Source organism: Ranitomeya imitator, chromosome 6, assembly GCF_032444005.1.
Source record: "Ranitomeya imitator isolate aRanImi1 chromosome 6, aRanImi1.pri, whole genome shotgun sequence".
NCBI lineage: Eukaryota > Metazoa > Chordata > Amphibia > Anura > Dendrobatidae > Ranitomeya > Ranitomeya imitator.
The window spans coordinates 224,191,509-224,215,561 of NC_091287.1; the positions used below are offsets into that span (position 1 = coordinate 224,191,509).

At 40.6% G+C, this 24,053-nt stretch overlaps 1 protein-coding gene across 1 annotated transcript in view; it reads left to right on the forward strand.

The window, feature by feature from the left end:
• GALNT1 (polypeptide N-acetylgalactosaminyltransferase 1) overlaps nt 1-21,911 on the forward strand; it is a 154,555-nt gene extending 132,644 nt beyond the window's left edge. The window contains exons 6-12 of the mRNA XM_069730498.1: nt 2,186-2,356; nt 10,314-10,431; nt 10,598-10,778; nt 14,874-15,013; nt 16,323-16,421; nt 16,734-16,868; nt 20,704-21,911. Coding sequence (XP_069586599.1) covers nt 2,186-2,356; nt 10,314-10,431; nt 10,598-10,778; nt 14,874-15,013; nt 16,323-16,421; nt 16,734-16,868; nt 20,704-20,850 — 991 coding nt within the window. The 3' untranslated portion in view covers nt 20,851-21,911. The remainder of the gene's footprint in view (nt 1-2,185; nt 2,357-10,313; nt 10,432-10,597; nt 10,779-14,873; nt 15,014-16,322; nt 16,422-16,733; nt 16,869-20,703) is intronic.
• Nucleotides 21,912-24,053: the final 2,142 nt, after the last annotated feature.

A 24,053-nucleotide genomic window follows, 5' to 3' on the forward strand; every position in this document is an offset into this window, starting at 1 on the left:
CTTTAGAGAAACCATTAAGAGCCTTAACGCAAATGCCAGCATGCAACTCTCATTTTTTGCCTGTCAAAACAGGAGACCAAACAGAGGAACAAGGCAGACCACATTATATAATTCATTAGCGGTGTTGGTTGCGGCCAGTGTCTTCAGAGTGAAGGATCCGGCCCCATGTAGCGATTTCTATTTTTCTGGAAACATGATGCAGGTGTGAAGAAAGTATGCCGTGTACTGTACATTTGGTAAAGTCGCTGGCCCAAGCAGACCCTCTAATGTGTAGGGGGGACAGAGGGGCTCCCTTACTCTTCCTCAATTGCAGATGTCTGGGAAAAGTGTGATCACACTGGTGGATTTCAACATGACTTTGCCTACAAATCCTATTGATTGACAGCCACGACTGTAGATTAAGCAGAGGTGGCCTTCGTATTAATAACGTCTGTGTGTGTTAGATCCACCAGGCAGGCCATTTCACTGGATCTTTTTAGTCTTCTCACTGCAATCTTTTCCATTCTTGATTTGGCAAACATCATGTGTTTGGATTTTCTTATCCTTGATAATTAATCCATCAAATATTTAGTCAGCTCAGTCCAGCCATGCGCTAATCCTTGTTCTCACTTATTAAGGTATTAGGTATATATGCTCAATACACATTGATAGTTGTATGCAGCGGTACACCGGGTACTGCGATCAGTGGTGACAATAACTTGTTAGCTCCATCTCCAATAATGTAGATGGAATATGGACAGAGATGAGCTGTCTGCCCACATGGAGCACTCTTTCCGACAAATTCTCACGTGGTCATGTAGATAGTTCCCCCTTAATTGTGATGTGTAGGGATAGGAGAGTGGTTTGCTTTTCAACTTGGAGGGCCCTAGAATAGCCTTCCAACTGTAAAGCTGATAATTAACCATTTTCTGTATGATGTCATTTAGATATGCTTTATTGGGAAACGCTGCAGCTATTCACTGAAAAGCATCATTTCATGGCCTCTAGGGACTCAGCTACACGGGGGACTAGTCTGACAGATGAGCCCTCTGCACCCGCTGCCCTTGGGTGACAGGTCTTTCTGTGTGAGTGTATAGCAGTATTTCCCAAACTCCAGTCCTCACAGACCCCAACAGGTCATGTTTTCAGGATTTCCATAGTGCTGCGCAAGTGAGAGAACTCCTGATACTTCCATCACCTGTGCAGTACTAGGAAATCCTGAAAACATGACCTGTTGGGGTCCGTGAGGACTGGAGTTTGGGAAACACTGGTGTACAGTGAAACACCTGTCAATTAAGGGCAGAGGGTGGGGAGAAGTCACTGGGGACCTGCCTGTCTGACTAGTCTCCTGTGCGGTGCAGTCCCAGTATCGTATGTACCTGGCCAAAATCATGCAGCCAGCACGGGATGCTTGCTGATCGGGCAAGATGTTCCTGTAGAAATACTTCAGTCTTATGTCAATCCACAGGTGACCCATCTAACATAATGCCAATCAACAAACTCCTCTGCTTCGTAAAGAAATGGTCTTGACTTTGGCAATTTAGATGCCTTGCATCAATTCTGTTTTTTGCTTACTGTAGTGGATGTTTCTATTGACCTATAAAGGGGTATTCCCATTTCCAAGATCCTATCCCAATATGTAGTAGGTGTAATATTAGCAAATCCCTCCAATTAGAAATGTAGTATAGTTCTTCATATTCGTTATGTCACTTACCCCATGTACAGGGCATTGCAGTAGCTTCAGTATCCATTGTTACAACCACTCATATGACATTTAGTTGGCTCTAAGTGGTCATAGCCATGGACACCTAAGCTACTGCAATTCCCTGCACATAGCGAATCACAAGAACTATACTACATTTCTAATTGGCTGTATTTTCTAATATTAATATTATTACAACTACTACATCGGGTCTTGGAGATGGGAATACCCCTTCAATTACTGCATAGTGTTACTTATGTATTTATTGTAATTTTTGTTACAGGTTTTTGTCAGGTATTATATATAATTACTGACTGTTTATTTCCTCCAGAAATTGTTTAAATCTTTTTTTTTTTTTTTTTGTATATTGTAGACATACTGATAAATAGAAATACACTTGAAAATCAATTGAATGAAAGCTACAAATTTAATAAAGTATACGATTTCTGCACTAAGTTTCTAAATGATCTTAAATATCAATTTCTTTTTCTGTCGGTCATGAAGGAGGACTGTGGTTTGCCCCATCATTGATGTAATTAGCGACGATACGTTTGAGTACATGGCCGGTTCTGACATGACTTATGGTGGCTTCAATTGGAAATTGAACTTCAGATGGTACCCTGTTCCCCAGCGTGAAATGGACCGGAGGAGAGGAGATCGAACCCTTCCTGTCAGGTAAGATGGCGGATTGAGTCCTTTCTTCACTGCCTTCCTTGAGCTGATGCGATGTGTGTAATGCCGTGGGTGGATACAGTGACGTTATTATATCTATACTCATTGCATTATTGTATGGCGTCAGGAATTAGTCTTTTCCATGCTCTTTACTATAATGTTTTGTAGGAAGATAGGAAATCTGTATCAGATATACAACGATAAAGAGGACCCTCGCAGCAGATGTGGCCCCCACATTATTCCCTATTAGCTCTTTTCACACTCACTTTATCTGGTTTGTTTAGGTCAGTTTTATTGTGGAGAATTGAATACTCTTTAATGCTAAAGTCGTAAAACCTCTTAAAAGCCCTGTTTTTCCAGCCTTGTTTCATGTGCACAAATAGCTGATGTAATAAGCCCTTCATAGCACGCCCTGACACTGGGAACATTAAGTTTGTATATGACACAGATCATGTCTTTTAGACTAGTGGCTGCAAGCCAAAGCTTGTGTAATGATCATCCACTGCAGTCATTGCCCGCAAGAAGAAGGTTTCATGTCTGCCCATTGTGCGGACAGTGCCAGCACTGTTCCCAGGGTGCCGTACATTGTGCTGACATGAATACGCAGCCACACACAAGCTAGAATATAATATGCCTGTAAAAATACCGCTCAGAAGACTTGGAACAGAAAATAGACATGTACCACTTTACACATTTTTACTCCGGATTTATCGGGAACAGCAACACAAATATTTTGTTTTGGGACTGGAACAAGACGACGTAGTATTGACTTCCAGTCATGTAGCTTTCACTTGTAAGAACATTTTTTAAAGTGAGTAGGTCACATTTCAAGTCTATTACCAGGACAATGTTTCCTTACCACAGTGTGTCACATTGGCTAATTGGTGCTATCCACAACTTTAGGAAAGATTATTTTAGGGAATGTGATTTCTGACAGCATTATGCTCTAGTGAAAGCGAGGCGAAAGCTTGTCTATATTGCTAAAGGTATTGCTGCTGGCATTTTCCTGAAGTATTGACTTTCATGGCTTTTGCGTTGGTTTCCTCTTATTTTATATGTAAGATAGTGTAGGCTTCCAAGTCAGGAGAGTGGACTGGTTAATTCTTTTAGCCGCTTTTTGGCTATCGGAGCCTGAAGCAGCAAAATAAGTGACAAAAGTTTAAACATATACAGACCAGGTCGTATTGAAATTACTGGGCCTATAGTGGCACCCCTTGTCAAAATGACTGTTATTGTGAAGTTAAACAACTTGACTATGAAATGATCTCTAAAAGTTAAATGACACTTTTCGTGTATTATAGACACAGATATATATATATATATATATATATATATATATATATATATATATTCTATATCATAGTCATTTTTTTTTACATTTAAAAAATTACAAAAAGGAAAATGAACAGATGAAAAAGTTTGGGCACTCTTGGAGATAGAAATAACTTTGACCAAGGTTCCAGACCTTAACCCCTTCATGACCTTGGGATTTTTCATTTTTCCGTGTTCGTTTTTCACTCCCCTCCTTCCCAGAGCCATATTTTTTTTATTTTTTTTTTATTTTTCCGTCAATTTGGCCATGTGAGGGCTTATTTTTTGCGGGACGAGTTGTACTTTTGAACGACATCATTGGTTTTAGCATGTCGTGTACTAGAAAACGGGAAAAAAATTCCAAGTGCGGTGAAATTGCAAAAAAAGTGCAATCCCACACTTGTTTTTTGTTTGGCTTTTTTGCTAGGTTCACTAAATGCTAAGACTGACCTGCCATTATGATTCTCCAGGTCATTACGAGTTCATAGACACCTAACATGACTAGGTTATTTTTTACCTAAGTGGTGAAAAAAAATTCCAAACTTTGCTAAAAAAAAAATTGCGCCATTTTCCGATACTCATAGCGTCTCCATTTTTCATGATCTGGGGTCGGTTGAGGGCTTATTTTTTTTGCGTGCCGAGATGACGTTTTTAATGACAGCATTTTGGTGCAGATACGTTCTTTTGATCGCCCGTTATTGCATTTTAATGTCGCGGCGACCAAAAAAACGTAATTCTGGCCTTTCGAATTATTTTCTCGCCATGCTGTTTAGCGATCAGGTTAATGCTTTTTTTTAATTGATAGATCGGGCGATTCTGAACGCGGCGATACCAAATATGTGTAGATTTGATTTTTTATTTTATTGATTTATTTTGATTGGGGCGAAAGGGGGGTGATTTAAACTTTTATATTTTTTTTTTTATTTTTTTCACATTTTTTTTAACTTTTTTTTTTTTTACTTTTGCCATGCTTCAATAGCCTCCATGGGATTCTGCTCGCGCCTATTACGGGCACATGTCAGCTGTTCAAAACAGCTGACATGTCCCGGCTTTGATGCGGGCTCACCGCCGGAGCCCGCATCAAAGTGGGGCTTCTGACCTCGGACGTACTATCCCGTCCGAGGTCAGAAAGGGGTTAATTAGCCTGGGTTATGGCCTGAGGTTATGTTTTTTTCACTATCATCTTTCGGAGAGGCTGGGTGATGCTAATATCCTGGCTTTATAAAAACCCAGCCTTCTCTAACCTTGTGCCAAAAAACAGCAGCCGTGGGTTCTTCTAAGCAGCTGCCTATCACTCTGAAAATAAAATTGGTGGAAGCTGACTCAGTGGTAGAAGGCTATAAGAAGATGGCAAAGTGTTTTCAGGTTGCTCTTTACTCATTTCAAAATGTAACTAAGGAATGGCAGTTACCAGCAAAGGAGGTCAAGGTAAGATCTGGAAGACCAACCAACATTTCAGTGAGAGCTGTTCATAGGAAATTCTATAGAGGCAAATCAAAACCCCACGTGACTTCAAAAGACCTTCAGAAAGGTTTAGCAGACTCTGGAGTTGTGGTACATTGTTCTACTGTTCAGAGACACCTGCACAAATATGGCCTTCATGGAAGAGTCGTCAGAAAAAAGCCTCTACTGCATCCTCGCATTAAAATTCAGCTTCAGAAGTATGCAGAATATCTAAACAAGTCTGATGAATTTTTGAAGCAAGTCCTGTGGACCGACTGTTAAAATGGAACCCTTTGGCCACAATTATCAAAGGTATGTGTGGAGAGAAAAGGGCACAGAATTTCAGGTAAAGAATGGGGTTGATTAATAATGCTTTGGGGTTGTGTTGCAGCCAATGACATGGGGAACATTTCACTTGTAGAAGGAAGAATGGATTCAATTAATTTTCAACAAATTTTGATGCAAACATTTCACAATCTTTAAAAAAGCTGAAGTTGAAAAGAGAATGGCTTCTACAAATGGATAATGATCATAAACGCATGGTAAAATCGACAATGGACTACATCAAAGTCGCAAACTGAAGGTTTTGCAATGACTCTCTCAGTCCCCTGATCTGAACATCATTGAAAATCTGTACTTTCCAAAGTAGAATGGATGAAAATTCATCAAACAAGAATTGAAAGAGACTTTTCTGGCTACAAAAAGCGTTTACAAGCTGTGATACTTTCAAAAGGGGGTGCTACATAGTACTAACTATTCAGGGTGCCCAAATTTTTGGAGTGGCCCATTTTCCTTTTTCTAATTTTTAAAATGCTTAGACCGAACTCGTGATCCTTCTGGAATACTGTTCAGTACTGGAGACCTACAGAAAGACACTGAAATAAAGTGCATTAACCCCTTTCCGACAATCTACGTAAGTGGCGTAATTCATCCCATTCAAAATATAACAATAAAAAAAATCAAATATACACATGTTTGGTATCGCCGGGTTCAGAATCGCCTGATCTATCAATATATAAAAAAAAATTAGCTCTGTTGCTAAACGGCGTAACGCGAAAAAGAAAAATGCCAGAATTACTTTTTTTTTGGTCGTCGCAACATTGCATTAAAATGCAATAACGGGCAATCAAAAGGTAATATCTGCTCGAACATAGTATCATTAAAAACTTCAGCTCGGCACGCAAAAAATAAGCCCTCAACCGATCCCAGAACACAATATATGGAGACTACAGGTATTGGAAAATAATTTCAAAACAAAAACTGACACGAAGGACGTAGCCAGAAGTAAACAAATCCCTTCTATAGGACATGCTAATTGCACTCCAACGGGGATTAACAGGGGCAAAACTCCCCAATACTAAGAACCTACAAATTCCTGAGAGCATAATGCCCCATAACAAATGAATATAATACACAAATAACCATAAAAAATCAGTCACTTTATTAAACAACAATATATAGAAAAAACATACAGATATGAGGATAAGGTGTATGATAAAAAACAGGACACATACATATGGGAATATTAACATACAGGTCCTTCTCAAAAAATTAGCATATAGTGTTAAATTTCATTATTTACCATAATGTAATGATTACAATTACACTTTCATATATTATAGATTCATTATCCACCAACTGAAATTTGTCAGGTCTTTTATTGTTTTAATACTGATGATTTTGGCATACAACTCCTGATAACCCAAAAAACCTGTCTCAATAAATTAGCATATCAAGAAAAGATTCTCTAAACGACCTATTACCCTAATCTTCTGAATCAACTAATTAACTCTAAACACATGCAAAAGATACCTGAGGCTTTTATAAACTCCCTGCCTGGTTCATTACTCAAAACCCCCATCATGGGTAAGACTAGCGACCTGACAGATGTCAAGAAGGCCATAATTGACACCCTCAAGCAAGAGGGTAAGACCCAGAAAGAAATTCCTCAACAAATAGGCTGTTCCCAGAGTGCTGTATCAAGGCACCTCAATGGTAAGTCTGTTGGAAGGAAACAATGTGGCAGAAAACGCTGTACAACGAGAAGAGGAGACCGGACCCTGAGGAAGATTGTGGAGAAGGACCGATTCCAGACCTTGGGGAACCTGAGGAAGCAGTGGACTGAGTCTGGTGTGGAAACATCCAGAGCCACCGTGCACAGGCGTGTGCAGGAAATGGGCTACAGGTGCCGCATTCCCCAGGTAAAGCCACTTTTGAGCTACAGAGAAGCAGCACTGGACTGTTGCTAAGTGGTCCCAAGTACTTTTTTCTGATGAAAGCAAATTTTGCATGTCATTCGGAAATCAAGGTGCCAGAGTCTGGAGGAAGACTGGGGAGAAGGAAATGCCAAAATGCCTGAAGTCCAGTGTCAAGTACCCACAGTCAGTGATGGTGTGGGGTGCCATGTCAGCTGCTGGTGTTGGTCCACTGTGTTTCATCAAGGGCAGGGTCAATGCAGCTAGCTATCAGGAGATTTTGGAGCACTTCATGCTTCCATCGGCTGAAATGCTTTATGGAGATGAAGATTTCATTTTTCAGCACGACCTGGCACCTGCTCACAGTGCCAAAACCACTGATAAATGGTTTACTGACCATGGTATTACTGTGCTCAATTGGCCTGCCAACTCTCCTGACCTGAACCCCATAAAGAATCTGTGGGATATTGTGAAGAGAAAGTTGAGAGATGCAAGACCCAACACTCTGGATGAGCTTAAGGCCGCTATTGAAGCATCCTGGGCCTCCATAACATCTCAGCAGTGTCACAGGCTGATTGCCTCCATGCCACGCCGCATTGAAGCAGTCATTTCTGCCAAAGGATTTCCGACCAAGTATTGAGTGCATAACTGAACATTATTATTTGTTGGTTTTTTTGTTTGTTATTAAAAAACACTTTTATTTGATTGGATGGGTGAAATATGCTAATTTATTGAGACAGGTTTTTTGGGTTATCAGGAGTTGTATGCCAAAATCATCAGTATTAAAACAATAAAAGACCTGACAAATTTCAGTTGGTGGATAATGAATCTATAATATATGAAAGTTTAGTTGTAATCATTACATTATGGTAAATAATGAAATTTAACACTATATGCTAATTTTTTGAGAAGGACCTGTACATATAGGCACAGACCATGAGTGCCGTATAGAATAATATATGCAAAGTGCAAATCTAGGGTTACATAGCACACACGTGTGTGCAACTACTCTAGACAGTGTTATAAGGTAGCAGGAAAGCTATACCAACATAGCTAAATCCAAAGGGAAGGCTAGATAAATGCAAACGCCTATCCACAATAAAGCACAGACTACATCTATATACATGTGCTAGACATAAAAAGAGCCCAAGCGTCAAGGTAAGTGTGACATATAGGGTTGAGCGACCTTGACTTTTTTAGGGTCGAGCCGGGTTTCGCGAAACCCGACTATCTCAAAAGTCGAGTCGAGTGAAATCGGCCGATTATGGCAAAAAGTCGAGGATCGACCGAAACACGAAACCCAATGCAAAGCCAATGGGAATTATTTTTTTTTTTCTCTCTCTCTCTCTCTCTCTCTCTCTCTCTCTCTCTCTCTGCCCCTTCATTGGCTGAAAAAAATGGCGCCAAGCGCGTCATACGAAACGCGACTTTGGCGCGAAAGTTGCGTACCGCATGGCCGACCCCACACAGGGATCGGGTCGGGTTTCATGAAACCCGACTTTGCCAAAAGTCGGCGACTTTTGAAAATGAACGATCCGTTTCGCTCAACCCTAGTGACATATAATCCTATCAAGATGCTAGCATTCCAACCTCAGCGGCCCCTATCTGTGCTAAACCTGCCCGGACATAATGACCGCAATAGGGAAGAACCTACAACCTGTCTAATGCTTACCCATAGTGTGCAGATACCCAATGTGGAGTGTCCTACCTGGAGCCCCGACGCGCGTTTCGCGTATTTGATGCTTCCTCGGGGGGCTGTGTACCCAGCTAGCATCTTGATAGGATTATATGTCACACTTACCTTGACGCTTGGGCTTTTTTTATGTCTAGCACATGTATATAGATGTAGTCTGTGCTTTATTGTGGATAGGCGTTTGCATTTATCTAGCCTTCCCTTTGGATTTAGCTATGTTGGTATAGCTTTCCTGCTACCTTATAACACTGTTTAGTGTAGTTGCACACACGTGTGTGCTATGTAACCCTAGATTTGCACTTTGCATATATTATTCTATACGGCACTCATGGTCTGTGCCTATATGTATGTGCATATTCCCATATGTATGTGTTCTGTTTTTTATCATACACCTTATCCTCATATCTGTATGTTTTTTCTATATATTGTTGTTTAATAAAGTGACTGATTTTTTATGGTTATTTGTGTATTATATTCATTTGTTATGGGGCATTATGCTCTCAGGAATTTGTAGGTTCTTAGGTATTGGAAAATAGCGCAATTTATTTTTTCTTCTACAAACGTTGAAATTTTTTTCACCACTTAAATGAAAAAGATCCTATACATGTTTGGTGTCTATGAACTCATAATGACCTGGAGAATCATAATGGCTGGTCAGCTTTAGCAATTAGTGAACATGGTAAAAAAAAACCTGTGGAATTGCACTTTTTTTGCAATTTTACCTCACTTGGAATTTTGTTCCCATTTTCCTGTACATTATATGTTAACACAAAGGCGTCGTTCACACGTACAACTTGTCCCGCAAAAAAAAAGCCCTCACATGGCCGTATTGACCTAAAAATAAAAAAGTTATGGCTCTAGGAAGGAGAGCAAAAAACGAAAATGTAAAAACTGAATTACCCCTGGTCATTAAGGGGTTAATCCTATACAACAGTGTAGGCCCTAGCAGAAGATAGACTTCTCATAATCGTGTGTTGGGGCTTCATGGCTGTATGGCAGACAGGTAATCAATAGGTGATAGAAAAAGCAACACACGGGTTGCATTAATAATTGCCTGTGCTTTAAAAATCTTTTGAACCACTTCAGTATAAGATTGTGCTGCATATTACTGATAATCATCCATTGGGGGATAAGCGGCACTACCGCAGACTTCTACAGTATCTTTCCATATTTGTACTGCGCCAAAGTTTTGTGTTTGTGCCAAATTGGCTTCTGGTGCATAAACCAAATGTTACTATTCCCCATTGAAGGCTGGTATACATAAATGTGCATAAATTTAATTAATTGCTATATACTGTATGTATTTTATATTTTGCAGGACTCCCACTATGGCAGGTGGCCTCTTTTCAATTGACAGAGATTATTTCCAGGAAATTGGGACATATGATGCTGGAATGGATATTTGGGGAGGGGAGAATTTAGAAATCTCATTTAGGGCAAGTATAACAAAAAGCCAAATTTATACTCATGATATGATTACTGCGAGTTGTTCTCTGTTTTAACAGCTCGTGTGTGTATTTGTGAAAGATGTCACTATCTCTTTATCATATTCTAATCACAAAAAGGATTCTACCTAATGCTTTGTGCCCTTTTTTCCTCTAGATATGGCAGTGCGGTGGTACACTTGAAATAGTCACTTGTTCGCATGTTGGTCATGTTTTTCGGAAAGCTACTCCATATACCTTTCCAGGTGGTACAGGTCAGATTATAAACAAGAATAATAGGAGGTTGGCGGAAGTGTGGATGGATGAGTTCAAGAACTTCTTTTACATCATTTCACCTGGTGAGATCAATCTTTTTATTCGAGTCACTTTATTGTGTATCACAGTTAAGTACTTTTTACTGTCAATAAAATATTCAATCTTGGGTGATGCCAGGCTTTTCATCAAATCTTCTTGATTTTGCTGCAGTTATGTTTAGATATAACATAAAATACATAGCATTACACACTTCCACACTTCAGTTATTCGTGTTGTTCATCATGGGATTACTTGTTCTCAGAGTTGCACTCCTTGCCGGCGTGGGCGCTCTCCTTGCCGGCGTGGGCGCTCTCCTTGCCGGCGTGGGCGCTCTCCTTGCCGGCGTGGGCGCTCTCCTTGCCGGCGTGGGCCCTCTCCTTGCCGGCGTGGGCCCTCTCCTTGCCGGCGTGGGCCCTCTCCTTGCCGGCGTGGGCCCTCTCCTTGCCGGCGTGGGCCCTCTCCTTGCCGGCGTGGGCCCTCTCCTTGCCGGCGTGGGCCCTCTCCTTGCCGGCGTGGGCCCTCTCCTTGCCGGCGTGGGCCCTCTCCTTGCCGGCGTGGGCCCTCTCCTTGCCGGCGTGGGCCCTCTCCTTGCCGGCGTGGGCCCTCTCCTTGCCGGCGTGGGCCCTCTCCTTGCCGGCGTGGGCCCTCTCCTTGCCGGCGTGGGCCCTCTCCTTGCCGGCGTGGGCCCTCTCCTTGCCGGCGTGGGCCCTCTCCTTGCCGGCGTGGGCCCTCTCCTTGCCGGCGTGGGCCCTCTCCTTGCCGGCGTGGGCCCTCTCCTTGCCGGCGTGGGCCCTCTCCTTGCCGGCGTGGGCCCTCTCCTTGCCGGCGTGGGCCCTCTCCTTGCCGGCGTGGGCCCTCTCCTTGCCGGCGTGGGCCCTCTCCTTGCCGGCGTGGGCCCTCTCCTTGCCGGCGTGGGCCCTCTCCTTGCCGGCGTGGGCCCTCTCCTTGCCGGCGTGGGCCCTCTCCTTGCCGGCGTGGGCCCTCTCCTTGCCGGCGTGGGCCCTCTCCTTGCCTACAAAACCAGCCACCACAGACAGTAGGTGTCCGGTAGCCTAGGCAATGAGCAGTAAACTATACCTATAATTCCCTCAATTCTTGTTTTTGTAAGCACTATGCAGTTTTATGCATTAATGATTATGAAAAGACCCTTTTAATAGTATTTTTCTTTTGTCAGGTCTTGAAATTCTGTATCTTTTACGTTTTGTTTCCTTTTTCTTTTGGTTCAGACACATAAGAATGAATGTACATAACTCGTCTCCTGTTACAAATAGCATAATTTACTGTATATAGGACCTTAACCTTGTTTTGGATAACAAGATTTTTTTTTTTTTTAATCCTTTTAGTTAATTGGCCAATCAAATGACACTCGCCAAAAATAAAGGCAATCTTATTAATTTTAATAAGATTTCCAACTAAAGGAGGTCACCTGCAACTTGTTTGATCATAGAAAACAAATGAAGTGTCTTGATTGCTATATTAAAAAATAATGTGCTGTTACATGGGCTATGAATAATAAATACAATGATGCCACAAGTAAAAAATAATTTTTCTGCATAGTGATGAAGCTCAAATCTACAAATCCAATTCATAATTTAAAAGCTAGATGATTATTTACATTAATTGAAATTTCAGGAAATTGAGTTTACCTTTATAAAATATAAGCATCTCGCATTTTGCAAAAAAAATAACTAATTGAACATCTTTATGTTGCAGGACTATTTTACTACTGTAAATTCGGTCAGCATGACTTACTGTAGTTCACAAGTTCCCTTTAATATTAAATATTGCACCTTTTTATGTATGTTAACAATTAAGGTTGCAATATAAATGTACTGTATTTGCTTCACGCCGTTTTCCAAGACTCCTATATTTTTGTGAATGAAGCTGTAAGGGCTTCTTTTTTGTATGTTCAGTTGTTTATCCCATTTTGGGGTAAATGTCACAATTTGATCCTTTTTATTGGATTTTTTTTAGGAAAGTGTGGTAATTTCTATATAGATATAGATGTGTATTGATATAGATTGATATATACATATAGATTTATAGATATTTACTGTACAGGGTAATTATATGTTTTGATATACCGAACGTTTATGAACGTGTCAATACCAAATATTGTTTTAATATGGGGAAATGGGGTGATCTATAAAGATATAACGGAAAAAATGTACTTTATTTTATTTTTTTTCACCCTGTTCTCTTGTCACCTTAGGGGACTTGAGCCTGAGATCTTTAGATTGCTTGTTCTATATACTTCAGTGCCGTATTGAAGAATGTATTGTAAATTACAGTTTACTAGGAGGGATAGACTATGGCTGATCTCTATCAGAGGAACCAAGATTGCAGTTATAGGGGTCGTCAGCTGTCCCCGGCTGTCGTGTCATGGGGAGCCAGTAGCGCTTGCGAGCAGCGGCCACTGCACCGTTTAAATACTGACAGCGGCATCTACATGTTTATTAGAAGTGATTGGAGCTCCGTCTGCTAGAGGCAGATGCTGCAGGTGTAGAGAGCTCAGACCCGTAGCCCGTGTGCCACATCCAGACACAGTCCGTGAGTGATGTATCCACCATGGGTCGTTCTGGGCATTAAGACCGCTATGATGACACTGAATATGTGATTTGTTTTTTCTGCCTTTTATTTAGAAATGCATTCATAAACATGTAGTGCTTCACAATGAAAGATTAACCCCTCTTCTTGTGATTTATTTTTTATTTTTATTTTTTTAGGTCTTTTCAAAATAATAAAAATAATGTTGGTGTAAAGCTTTAGTCACACTAAACGACTTATCAATGATCACGACCAGGAATACGACCTGGCCGTGATCGTTGGTAAGTCGTGTGGTCGCTGGGGAGCTGTCACACAGACAGCTCTCTCCAGCGACCCACGATCAGAGGAACGACTTCGGCATAGTTGAAACTGTCTTCAACGATGCCGAAGTCCCCCTGCAGCACCCGGGTAACCAGGGTAAACATCGGGTTACTAAGTGCAGGGCCGCGCTTAGTAAACCGATATTTACCCTGGTTACCATTGTAAAAGTAAAAAAAAAAAAAAACACTACATACTCGCGTTCTGATGTCTGTCACGTCCCCCGCCGGCGTCCACAGGGTTAAAACTGCTTTTGGCAAGAGCGCTGCTAATGCGCGCGCTGCTGCCGAGAGCTTCCCTGCACTGACTGTGTCAGCGCCGGCAGTAACAGCGTGTGCTCTGCTTTACGGCCGGCGCTGACACGGTTAGTGCAGGGAAGCTCTTGGCCGGAGCGCGTGCATTAGCAGCGCTCCTGCCGAAAGCCGTTTTAACCCTGTGGACGCTGGGGGACGTGACAGACCTCAGAATGTGAGTATGTACTTTTTTTTTTTTTTTTTTAACTTTTACAATGATAACCAGGGTAAATATCGGGTTACTAAGCGCGGCCCTGCGCTTAGTAACCCGATATTTACCCTGGTTACAAGTGAACACATCGCTGGATTGGCGCCACACACGCCGATGCAGCGATGACAGCGGGTGATCAGCGACGAAAAAATGGTCCTGATCATTCCCCAACGACCAACGATCTCCCAGCAGGGGCCTGATTGTTGGTCGCTGTCACACATAACGAGATCGTTAGCAGGATCGTTGCTACGTCACCAAAAGCGTGACGTTGCAACGATATCGTTAACAATATCGTTATGTGTGACTCCAGCTTAAGTGCGTGATTTCCAAATTTATCTGCTTTACAACAAGAAATATTGAAAATTGCTCAAAAATCTGGGAGCAAACGTTTAGATAAATGTCGGTTCTTCAAATTTCTATGAAATTATTGTACCTGAAAAAATGCACAGTTGTGGCAAAAAGTTTTGGGACTGCCAGTTTGGGTTTTACGTTTGTTTCTGCAGTATTTTTAGATCGTTTACTGCAATATGTGTATGGTTACCGAAGCACAATTATCAGCGTATTGGAAGTTTGTAAACTTTTATTGGCACGTTCATCAAAACTTTTGGCCAGGACTGTACACAAGACAGGAGCTTCAATAAAATTCAGTTTGAGGTTAAAAGGGTTATGTAGTCTAAATCAATAAGTCTGCAGTCACCCTACAGACAGCCCCTGTAACGTTAAATCCGTTATGACTAGTGTCAGGCTAATACTTGTGTTCATCATTTCAGGTGTGACTAAAGTGGACTATGGGGACATATCTACAAGAGTTTCCTTGAGGCATAAACTACAATGCAAACCATTTGCCTGGTACTTAGAAAATGTCTACCCCGATTCCCAGATACCGCGTCATTATTTTTCTTTGGGAGAGGTATGATGTGTGATGTGTTCTACTCACTGAGATTCCTGAATATTAAACATTGGATATATTGTAACAGGAACGGCTCAATATAATCCTGTGCTGCATCCAGTTTTGTGACTCCTGCCACTGTAGATATGTATTGGCACTAGATACAGAGTTGTAAACCTCCTCTATATATACTCTATAAAGGGCCTAATTAATCTACGCTGCATAACAAAAACAGAGTTTGGTTGCCCATGGCAACTAATTATTGCTCCGCTTTCACTGATAGCTGCACTTTCCCTGGTTACCGGCAATGTTAAATGCAACCCTTATAGTCTGGATTTTAAAGAACACTATAAAGCCGTAAGAGAAGGTGTCAGAAAATGAACTCATTGACTATATGTCCTAAATGGGTTCTGAACTAAATTACTGAAATAAGAAATGTCAATCTGCAAATTAAAGGCGTAGTATGCTTTATAGACGTCATTAGTTGAGGTGATTGTCCTTGAAATGGAGTAGTCGTTCAGAGGAAAATGTTTACCAATTCCAATAGATTCTCACTAATTGGTTTAAAGGAAACTGCCTTACCAACATCCCTTTTATGACGGGAAGCCTGGCATCCAGGTCCCAATGGCAGACTGCCATGGCAACCTCGACATTTCCCTAGTCTCAAATATGGACTGCTGTTAGCAACTCTCTGCTCTTTCTCAGAGAGGGTCCTCGACCTTGGACCCTCCTCCTCCTTTATGGTACCCCATGCCCTGTTAAGAGGCTATGAACATGTCTTATGAACATGTCTTAGTGGGATAAGCCTTTGTTTGAAAGATTATACCAAATGTAATTAAAGAAGGCTATTTACTGGGGTTAAGCCAATATTGTAAGTTATGACATATTTCCAGGATCACCACCAATCCTTTTAACGGGGCTCTGCAATGTCCTATCGGAATGGAGTGATGGCCGTGATAGTGTCTGAAATATCCAGAAACTGCACGTTTTTGATTGACTGGATAGGACTATTAATTCAGCTTAGCCCCATCCAAGTAACTAGGGGTGAAGTGTAATATCGGGCACTTCCCACACACATAGGTGTTATTTCAGGAAAAACATATGGACCCTTTTTTCTAACCCTAAACAATCACTCTCCCTGCTTAGTCAGAAGTCATTCAGAAGAGCTGCATGGATATCTGATGGTTTCAGCAAGACCTCTAAATATTCCATGCCAATGGTGCGTGCTGCGACACGTACATCTATGAGATCTTTTCTGGGCCTCTGTGTTCCCATATTGGTCACTTATTATGATTCAAAGATAAATGTACTTATTCTTGTGTCTACCCAGATCAGAAATGTGGAAACAAATCAGTGCTTGGACAATATGGCAAGAAAGGAGAATGAAAAAGTCGGTATCTTCAACTGCCATGGAATGGGAGGAAACCAGGTATAATGAGCTGTAGTTATTTTGTATTGCGGTTAAAAACAACGTCGTGATCCAATATAAAACTGAAATATTCTAAATTTTACCAGACTTTTAATAGTTGTTAGAAATAATGACATAAAGTAGAATCTGTTGTGCAGCTGTAAAATTCTGAACAGATTACTATTGTTCCACCGCTGAAATAAGCAATACCGTAACACTACAACAAATTCGGCTTGTCATGTGTGTTTGCGTATGCCATAATAGTAAGGACTGCCAAATATTTTGTGCTCAAGATGCCTATTAAATATATGTACATTCTTCTGTTTTTCTTAGGTATTTTCCTACACAGCTAGCAAAGAAATCCGCACAGATGATTTATGTTTAGATGTCTCCAAGCTTAATGGCCCAGTCATAATGCTTAAATGCCACCATTTAAGAGGCAATCAACTATGGGAGTATGATCCGGTGGTGAGTATTGTGAAGCTGTATCGCCTTCCAAGCCAGAATATATTCATCATTCTTTGGTAGCAGAACAAAATACTTGGTTTTCCAAGAACAGTCTTACATGGCAGTTTTGTTTTTAGCAGGGTTGTGGAGTCAGTCAGCCAAACCTCCGACTCCTCGATTTTCCCCTGACCCCACAGCACTGGTCACTACTGAGCATGTACATAAAGTGCAGCAGGTTCATCTCCGCTAACAGCCCCGAACCTCAGACATTTATAGGGCATTTAGTAACTTTCCCAAATTCTTCTGGAAACATTTACAGCACATCCTGCGTTGTACTACTGAACTCAATTTATGATATATTTTATGACTTTTAGTCACTCTATCTTATATCGACTCCATAACAAAATAGGAGGACACGGAGTACATAAGTGCATATAAAAAGGTTTGTAATTTTATTTGTCTATCAAACGATATATGTATAAACAACATTACAAACAAACACATTCAGGGAAACACAGAGATATTGAGGTCACTGTCTATAGTTGTATAACCATGCACTCGCACATGATATCAAACAATCACATGGATTCAGTGTTGTTATGTCAATGCACCAATACGGGTGAAAAAGGCACTAGGTCAGGCCATCGGATCTATATATGTATTTGTATCAAAATGTGCATCAGAATTCAAAAGACCGTGCTAAACCTGATAAGGTGTATCCCACCTGAGGCATGAAGGTGTTGCAACCGGTGTCTATTACAATATTGCACATGCCCCGCAATCTACCCAGAAAGACCGTATTTTGTTACAAAGTAAAGACCGTATTACACCCATTATTTATTTTTTTACATATCTTTTTTGTTTTTATAACCAATGTTTAACCCTTTTCCGACATCAGGCTTACATTTACGCCAATGTTGGACTCCCTCCCTTTGATGTGGGCTCCGACGATGAGCCCACATTTTTCCGGGAACATGTCAACATCTGTTTTGAACAGCTGACATGTGCCCGCAATTTCCACGGGTGGAATCGCGATCCACCCGTGGCTATTAACCAGTTAAATACCACTGTCAAACTCTTGACAGTGGCATTTACATTGCTTTTCTGGCAATCGCGCGGGAAATAACGCACACCAGTGACCCATGTCACGTGATCACAAATAGAGGCGATCTGAACATCACCACTATGTGCAGAGCCGATCGGGTTGTGGCAGCTGCTAGTCTCCTACGCAGACTATTGAAGCATGCCGAAAGTAAAAATAAATGTTTTTAAAACATTTAAGATAAATTCAATACAAAACAATAAAAATAAAATCAAACATACACATATTTGGTATCGCCGCATTCAAAATCGCCCGATCTATCAATAAAAAAAAAAATTAACCTGATCGCTAAACGGCAAAGCGAGAAAAAGTCAAAACATCAGAATTATGGTTTTTTGGTCACCGCAACATTGCATTAAAATGCTATAGCAGGCAGTCAAAAGATCATATCTGCACTTTTCTATTGAGTTGCTTCAAAATAGTATTGAAGTGTGCCTAGCAGTATTGTTGTTTTGATGCTTTGAAGGTAAAGGGTAGTCACACCAAACATTGATTTTGGTTTCTCTTTATCATCATTTACTTAGTTTGTTTTATCAATTACAAGTTTAGTTAACATTATTATTATTTTTTCAAGCGTTTTTACTGTACAGCATTTTTTCCACACCTGCCTAAAACTTTTGCTTAGCATTGTATATTTCCATGATGCTGATAAACAGCACTGACTTCTGACAAGTGGGGTTACTTGAGATCCCTCCCAGTCGTCTGGTGTCAGAGCTGTTACAGCTTCATATTAAACACTTCTTTCTCTTCCAGAAGGTAAGTATGTAGAAAAGTGAAATGTTTCTTTTCCTCCTGGCAGTTAGGTATTTTTTTTTCACATTGTGAGAACAAACTACACTTTAATGTGTCCTTTTTAATTATGAAGGTGGTGAGAGTCCCTGCCAAGTTGTGTCAGGCTGAGTGCTAACATGGCACACAGCCCACTAATCTAATGCGTTCGAGCACCTGCCAGGCAGCACCTTTTATACAAATGTGAACAGATGCTTTCAAGATCTTTACTTTTATTCCAGCACGGTCTTCCCAATAGGATCATAAAAAAAAGCAGTCTTCTCCTGTTTTACAATGGAAATACTTCTCATTAGTATTTTTAAAGATAGGGTTGTTTACCACTGCAGAAATTCCTCATTTTCGGATTTGTACGTTTCAGTGTCTGTCTTTGTCTAAGACACTGGGCCTTGTTCATTCTGTGCCGCAGCAATCAAAAAGACCACTGAATATTTTCATAGATGCTGAATATCTAGTGAAATGGGGCCTGGGAGATCGGCACATCTCAGAGGGGATGAATGAATTTAATTTGATCTCATTATTGACAGAGTGTATTATTACTAGCAGCTACAGAAGTGTCTCTATTCTGAGAATGTTATTATTGATGTTTGAGCTACATTACGGTAAATCATCACTTGGAAGTCATGTGATCAATATTAATTTTCCTCCTTTTCAAGTGTTGTGGTGTTGATAAATACATCTATTTTTATTTTATTTTTTTTTAACTCTTACATGCATGTTGGAAAAAAAAAATATTTTTATGCTTATCATTTACAATTGAGCCAGAGGAAAGCAAACAAAAATATCCTTGAGCGTATTTGCTATATGATGAAGTTCCTTCCTGGCCTTTGAATTGCTTCTGGTATCACCTTCTAAACTCAGTCTCCACCTATTCTCTTACTCTAGTAGACCACGAATCATGGTGGTAAAGTATCAGTGTCTGGGCTCTTGTTACTCCCAGTAGTTCGGACTGATACCTCCTGTGTAATTCACGTTTGTACTTTCTGTACTGAAATTCTTATCAATCAACAAGGTCTAACTGTAATTAGAGACAGGACGCCATGACAAGTTGGGCACTATCTTATCCTTTCTAATGGTTTTCGTTTAGCTATGTCTATTTCTTTCTTTTTTTTAGTACTGCAGATGTTGCTCCTGTACTTTTTTTTTTTCTTTACCTCCATGTGTTGTGAAAATCTACTAGAAGTGGCTGGGACTAGTGATGAGCGAGTGTACTCATTGCTCGGGCGATCTCCCGAGTATTTGTTAGTGTTCGGAGATTTAGTTTTCATCATGGCAGCTGAATGATTTACAGTTACTGGCCAGTCTGAGTACATGTGGGGGTTGCCTGGTTCCTAGGGAATTCCCACATGTATTCAAGATGTCTAACAGTCGCAAATCATGCAGCTGAGGTGACTAAAACTAAATCTCTGAGCACTAACAAATACTCATTGACCACCTGAGCGTGCTCGGGAAAACCCGAGCAACGAGTATACTCGCTCGTCACTAGCTGGGACGTTATAGAATAGTGAAATCCTGTTAGCTACAGTCAAGGACATTGACCTAAAGGAATATTTGGGGAGAAGTGAGGAGTTTGGGGATTATTGTGAAGAATGAGTCTTAGGCCAGATTCACAAATCTCTACTTCATGGCCTGAGCAATGGCCACTATGCACGGACTATAGAAATCTCTATTGGATAGAGAATTTTCTTTGCAAATAATTACAATTTAAATTGGCCCTGTAGAAACCGACAACCTGTTTTCCAAATACAACTAATACTTCATTGATCTTTGTCTAAATCAAGTAAGAGGAGGAGGAGCGGAATGTTGGAAGGATGGAGATGCAAAGGTTCTTTTTGTGAGTTTAAAGTGGCCTTCTGAGACAATGAAGTACAGGTTACAGAATAATGGAGCGGAGACATAGTTTATTATAATATATGGGAAAGCTTTTCTGTGTAAGGTTCTCAAATGTCTTTTCTTCCTTTTCTCTAGAAATTAACGTTAATCCATGTGAATAGCAACCAGTGTCTGGACAAAGCTGCAGAAGAAGACAGCCAAGTACCCAGCATCAGAGACTGTAATGGCAGCCACTCTCAGCAGTGGCTTTTGCGTAACGTTACTCTTCCAGAAAACTTTTAAAATATCTCATCATTGGCAAACAAGTTGTGAGAAAACAAAAAACATTTAATAAACTGAATTGACTGCACTACCTCTGCACATGTAACTTGCACATCCTTGAGCATCCAGAGACCTAAAGGAAATAATGTTCTGCACTTGTAAAATATAGGGGGCACATATCAGCCAAGACATTCCAGAAGCTGTGAAATGGCTCCCCTCTGAGGATGTGAAGTGCTATTGGAACTGTGCACACTGAAGTTTACAAGAAGGATACAAGTCTTTACGGAGCTGTCCAAGAGAACTAAAGAAAATGCAATCTGTTGTGTTTGTCCCCAGGAGAACTGCATATCTGTACGGTTGGATTGCACATGTCTGGCCTCAGCGTTGGCATGCTCGAGCAGCTATATGCCAAGCAACTGTGACACTTTACAGTTTTATCACATACTATATGCTCCATATTCGGAGACAAGAATGTACAGAGCAGTGAACTGCAGAATCCAAAATGACATCTCCTATTCATGCCCATTATTTCTTGTGCAGAAAACAGGGTTAAAGAGTTGAGAATCACATATATCAAAAGTACAATTTCTAATAGAAGAATATCAGATTTATATGTAGGTTTTTTTTTTTTGTTCATTTTTTTTTCTTTCCTTTTTACCTTTGCTGGGAAAAATAACTAAAATCACATTTTTTTAAAGTATGTGATAGTAATGGATAGAGTATATTTTTCATGATGGGAATTATGTTAATTTCTAAGAATAAACAGTATTGGGATGCGGAAGTCATTGGGGTGTTTGTTTTCCCATCCTAAATCCTGTTTTGTTTTTTGTTCGGGTACTTTTCCATTATGATGTATTTTCACTTTGCCTTCTACAAAATCAAGATTAATCTTACCTTACAACATATAGTGTTGTGTTATATAATTGAATTCAATTTTTGATTGCAAATTTCTAGCCTTGAAATGAATGGTTCCAAATACAAACAAAAATTGCCGTAAAATATAACTGAGTATTTGTAGTGCCCAAAATTCATACTACTGTACATTTTTTACACAGCAATAAATCTAGTTTGTTCTAGCCAAATTTCAGCCTTGTCTATAAAGTTCAGGAAATGAATCCTATATAGGGTTGATCGGTCACCCTAAAAATCAGATCGGAAAGGATCGGTCCAATCATACTTGAAAATCGGCGATCGGGAATTCCAATTTCCGATCCTCATTGAAGTCAATGGGGATAAAAAATCGGAATTCCTAAAACACCTATTTTACTTTGTGGTGTTTTCTAAATGACTAAAAACACCAAAATAACATGTAGAATTGGTAATCTGAGGCAGCGGAGCCATATAAATCAAATAATGCGCACAAGTACTGTTTTTAGTATGAATAGTGGTTGTAATGGGGGCACATTTGGTCTACGGGTCAAAATAATAACGTAACACTTGGCAAACTCTTTGGAATTTACTTTTTCTTCATTTCATTTTATTCTTCAACGGTGGACACGGCGTTGTAGATACCATTATCACGCCTGTGGATCTCCCAGGCTGAGGTGCCAGCTTCGCTCTTTTTTTCCTTTAAGATCAAGGGCAAAAATGGTTCTTAAATGATTGTCTGCCGCTTCCGCTGCAATCTACTCCTGAGATGCAGGGAGGCTATACACTGGAACCAGCGGGGAAAACTACAAAATTCACTATAGATACTGATGACCCGAAATCACACCAACATCTTTCTGACCCACGTCGCACACGACAAGATGCTGGAAGGCTCTAGTCTACAGCTAACGCCCAGTCGCCACAGTCAATAAAAATGTTGAAGAGATCTAAAGCTGCGCACCACAATCCAAAATAGTGTGCTGTAGCAAGAGTCCTGCCTACATTTTTGTCTGCACATCATTCCACGGCAGCAGCATTGATGCCATGTTTGCTGTTCTTTGTCCTGGGTGCAATAAATGGTACCGAGTTCTACCCACTATTAATTTAAATTTTAATATTTTTTGTTTCATCCTTCTTTTTTATATAGCTCATTCTGATAGCTTTTTTTAAAAAAATGTGTTTATTGTTAAAAAAAAATAATAATAATTTTGCTTGCCATATTCTTCTGTTGTGTTGGAGTAGGTTTAAATATAAGAACTTTGCATGGTTTAGTGACATTTGAAAAATACACTTTCCGGGAGGCCTGTCTCAGGGGACTCTCGCCGGGAGGGGTCCGCGTTCAGCTTGCTCCGCAGTAGCAGGGAGTCTACAGGGGTACCACGAGGAGGAATGGACTCACCCCCATACACTGTTTCATAGTAACATAGTAACATAGTTAGCAAGGCTGAAAAAAGACATTTGTCCATCCAGTTCAGCCTATATTCCATCATAATAAATCCCCAGATCTACGTCCTTCTACAGAACCTAATTGTATGATACAATATTGTTCTGCTCCAGGAAGACATCCAGGCCTCTCTTGAACCCCTCGACTGAGTTCGCCATCACCACCTCCTCAGGCAAGCAATTCCAGATTCTCACTGCCCTAACAGTAAAGAATCCTCTTCTATGTTGGTGGAAAAACCTTCTCTCCTCCAGACGCAAAGAATGCCCCCTTGTGCCCGTCACCTTCCTTGGTATAAACAGATCCTCAGCGAGATATTTGTATTGTCCCCTTATATACTTATACATGGTTATTAGATCGCCCCTCAGTCGTCTTTTTTCTAGACTAAATAATCCTAATTTCACTAATCTATCTGGGTATTGTAGTTCTCCCATCCCCTTTATTAATTTTGTTGCCCTTCTTTGTACTCTCTCTAGTTCCATTATATCCTTCCTGAGCACCGGTGCCCAAAACTGGACACAGTACTCAATGTGCGGTCTAACTAGGGATTTGTACAGAGGCAGTATAATGCTCTCATCATGTGTATCCAGACCTCTTTTAATGCACCCCATGATCCTGTTTGCCTTGGCAGCTGCTGCCTGGCACTGGCTGCTCCAGGTAAGTTTATCATTAACTAGGATCCCCAAGTCCTTCTCCCTGTCAGATTTACCCAGTGGTTTCCCATTCAGTGTGTAATGGTGACATTGATTCCTTCTTCCCATGTGTATAACCTTACATTTATCATTGTTAAACCTCATCTGCCACCTTTCAGCCCAAGTTTCCAACTTATCCAGATCCATCTGTAGCAGAATACTATCTTCTCTTGTATTAACTGCTTTACATAGTTTTGTATCATCTGCAAATATCAATATTTTAC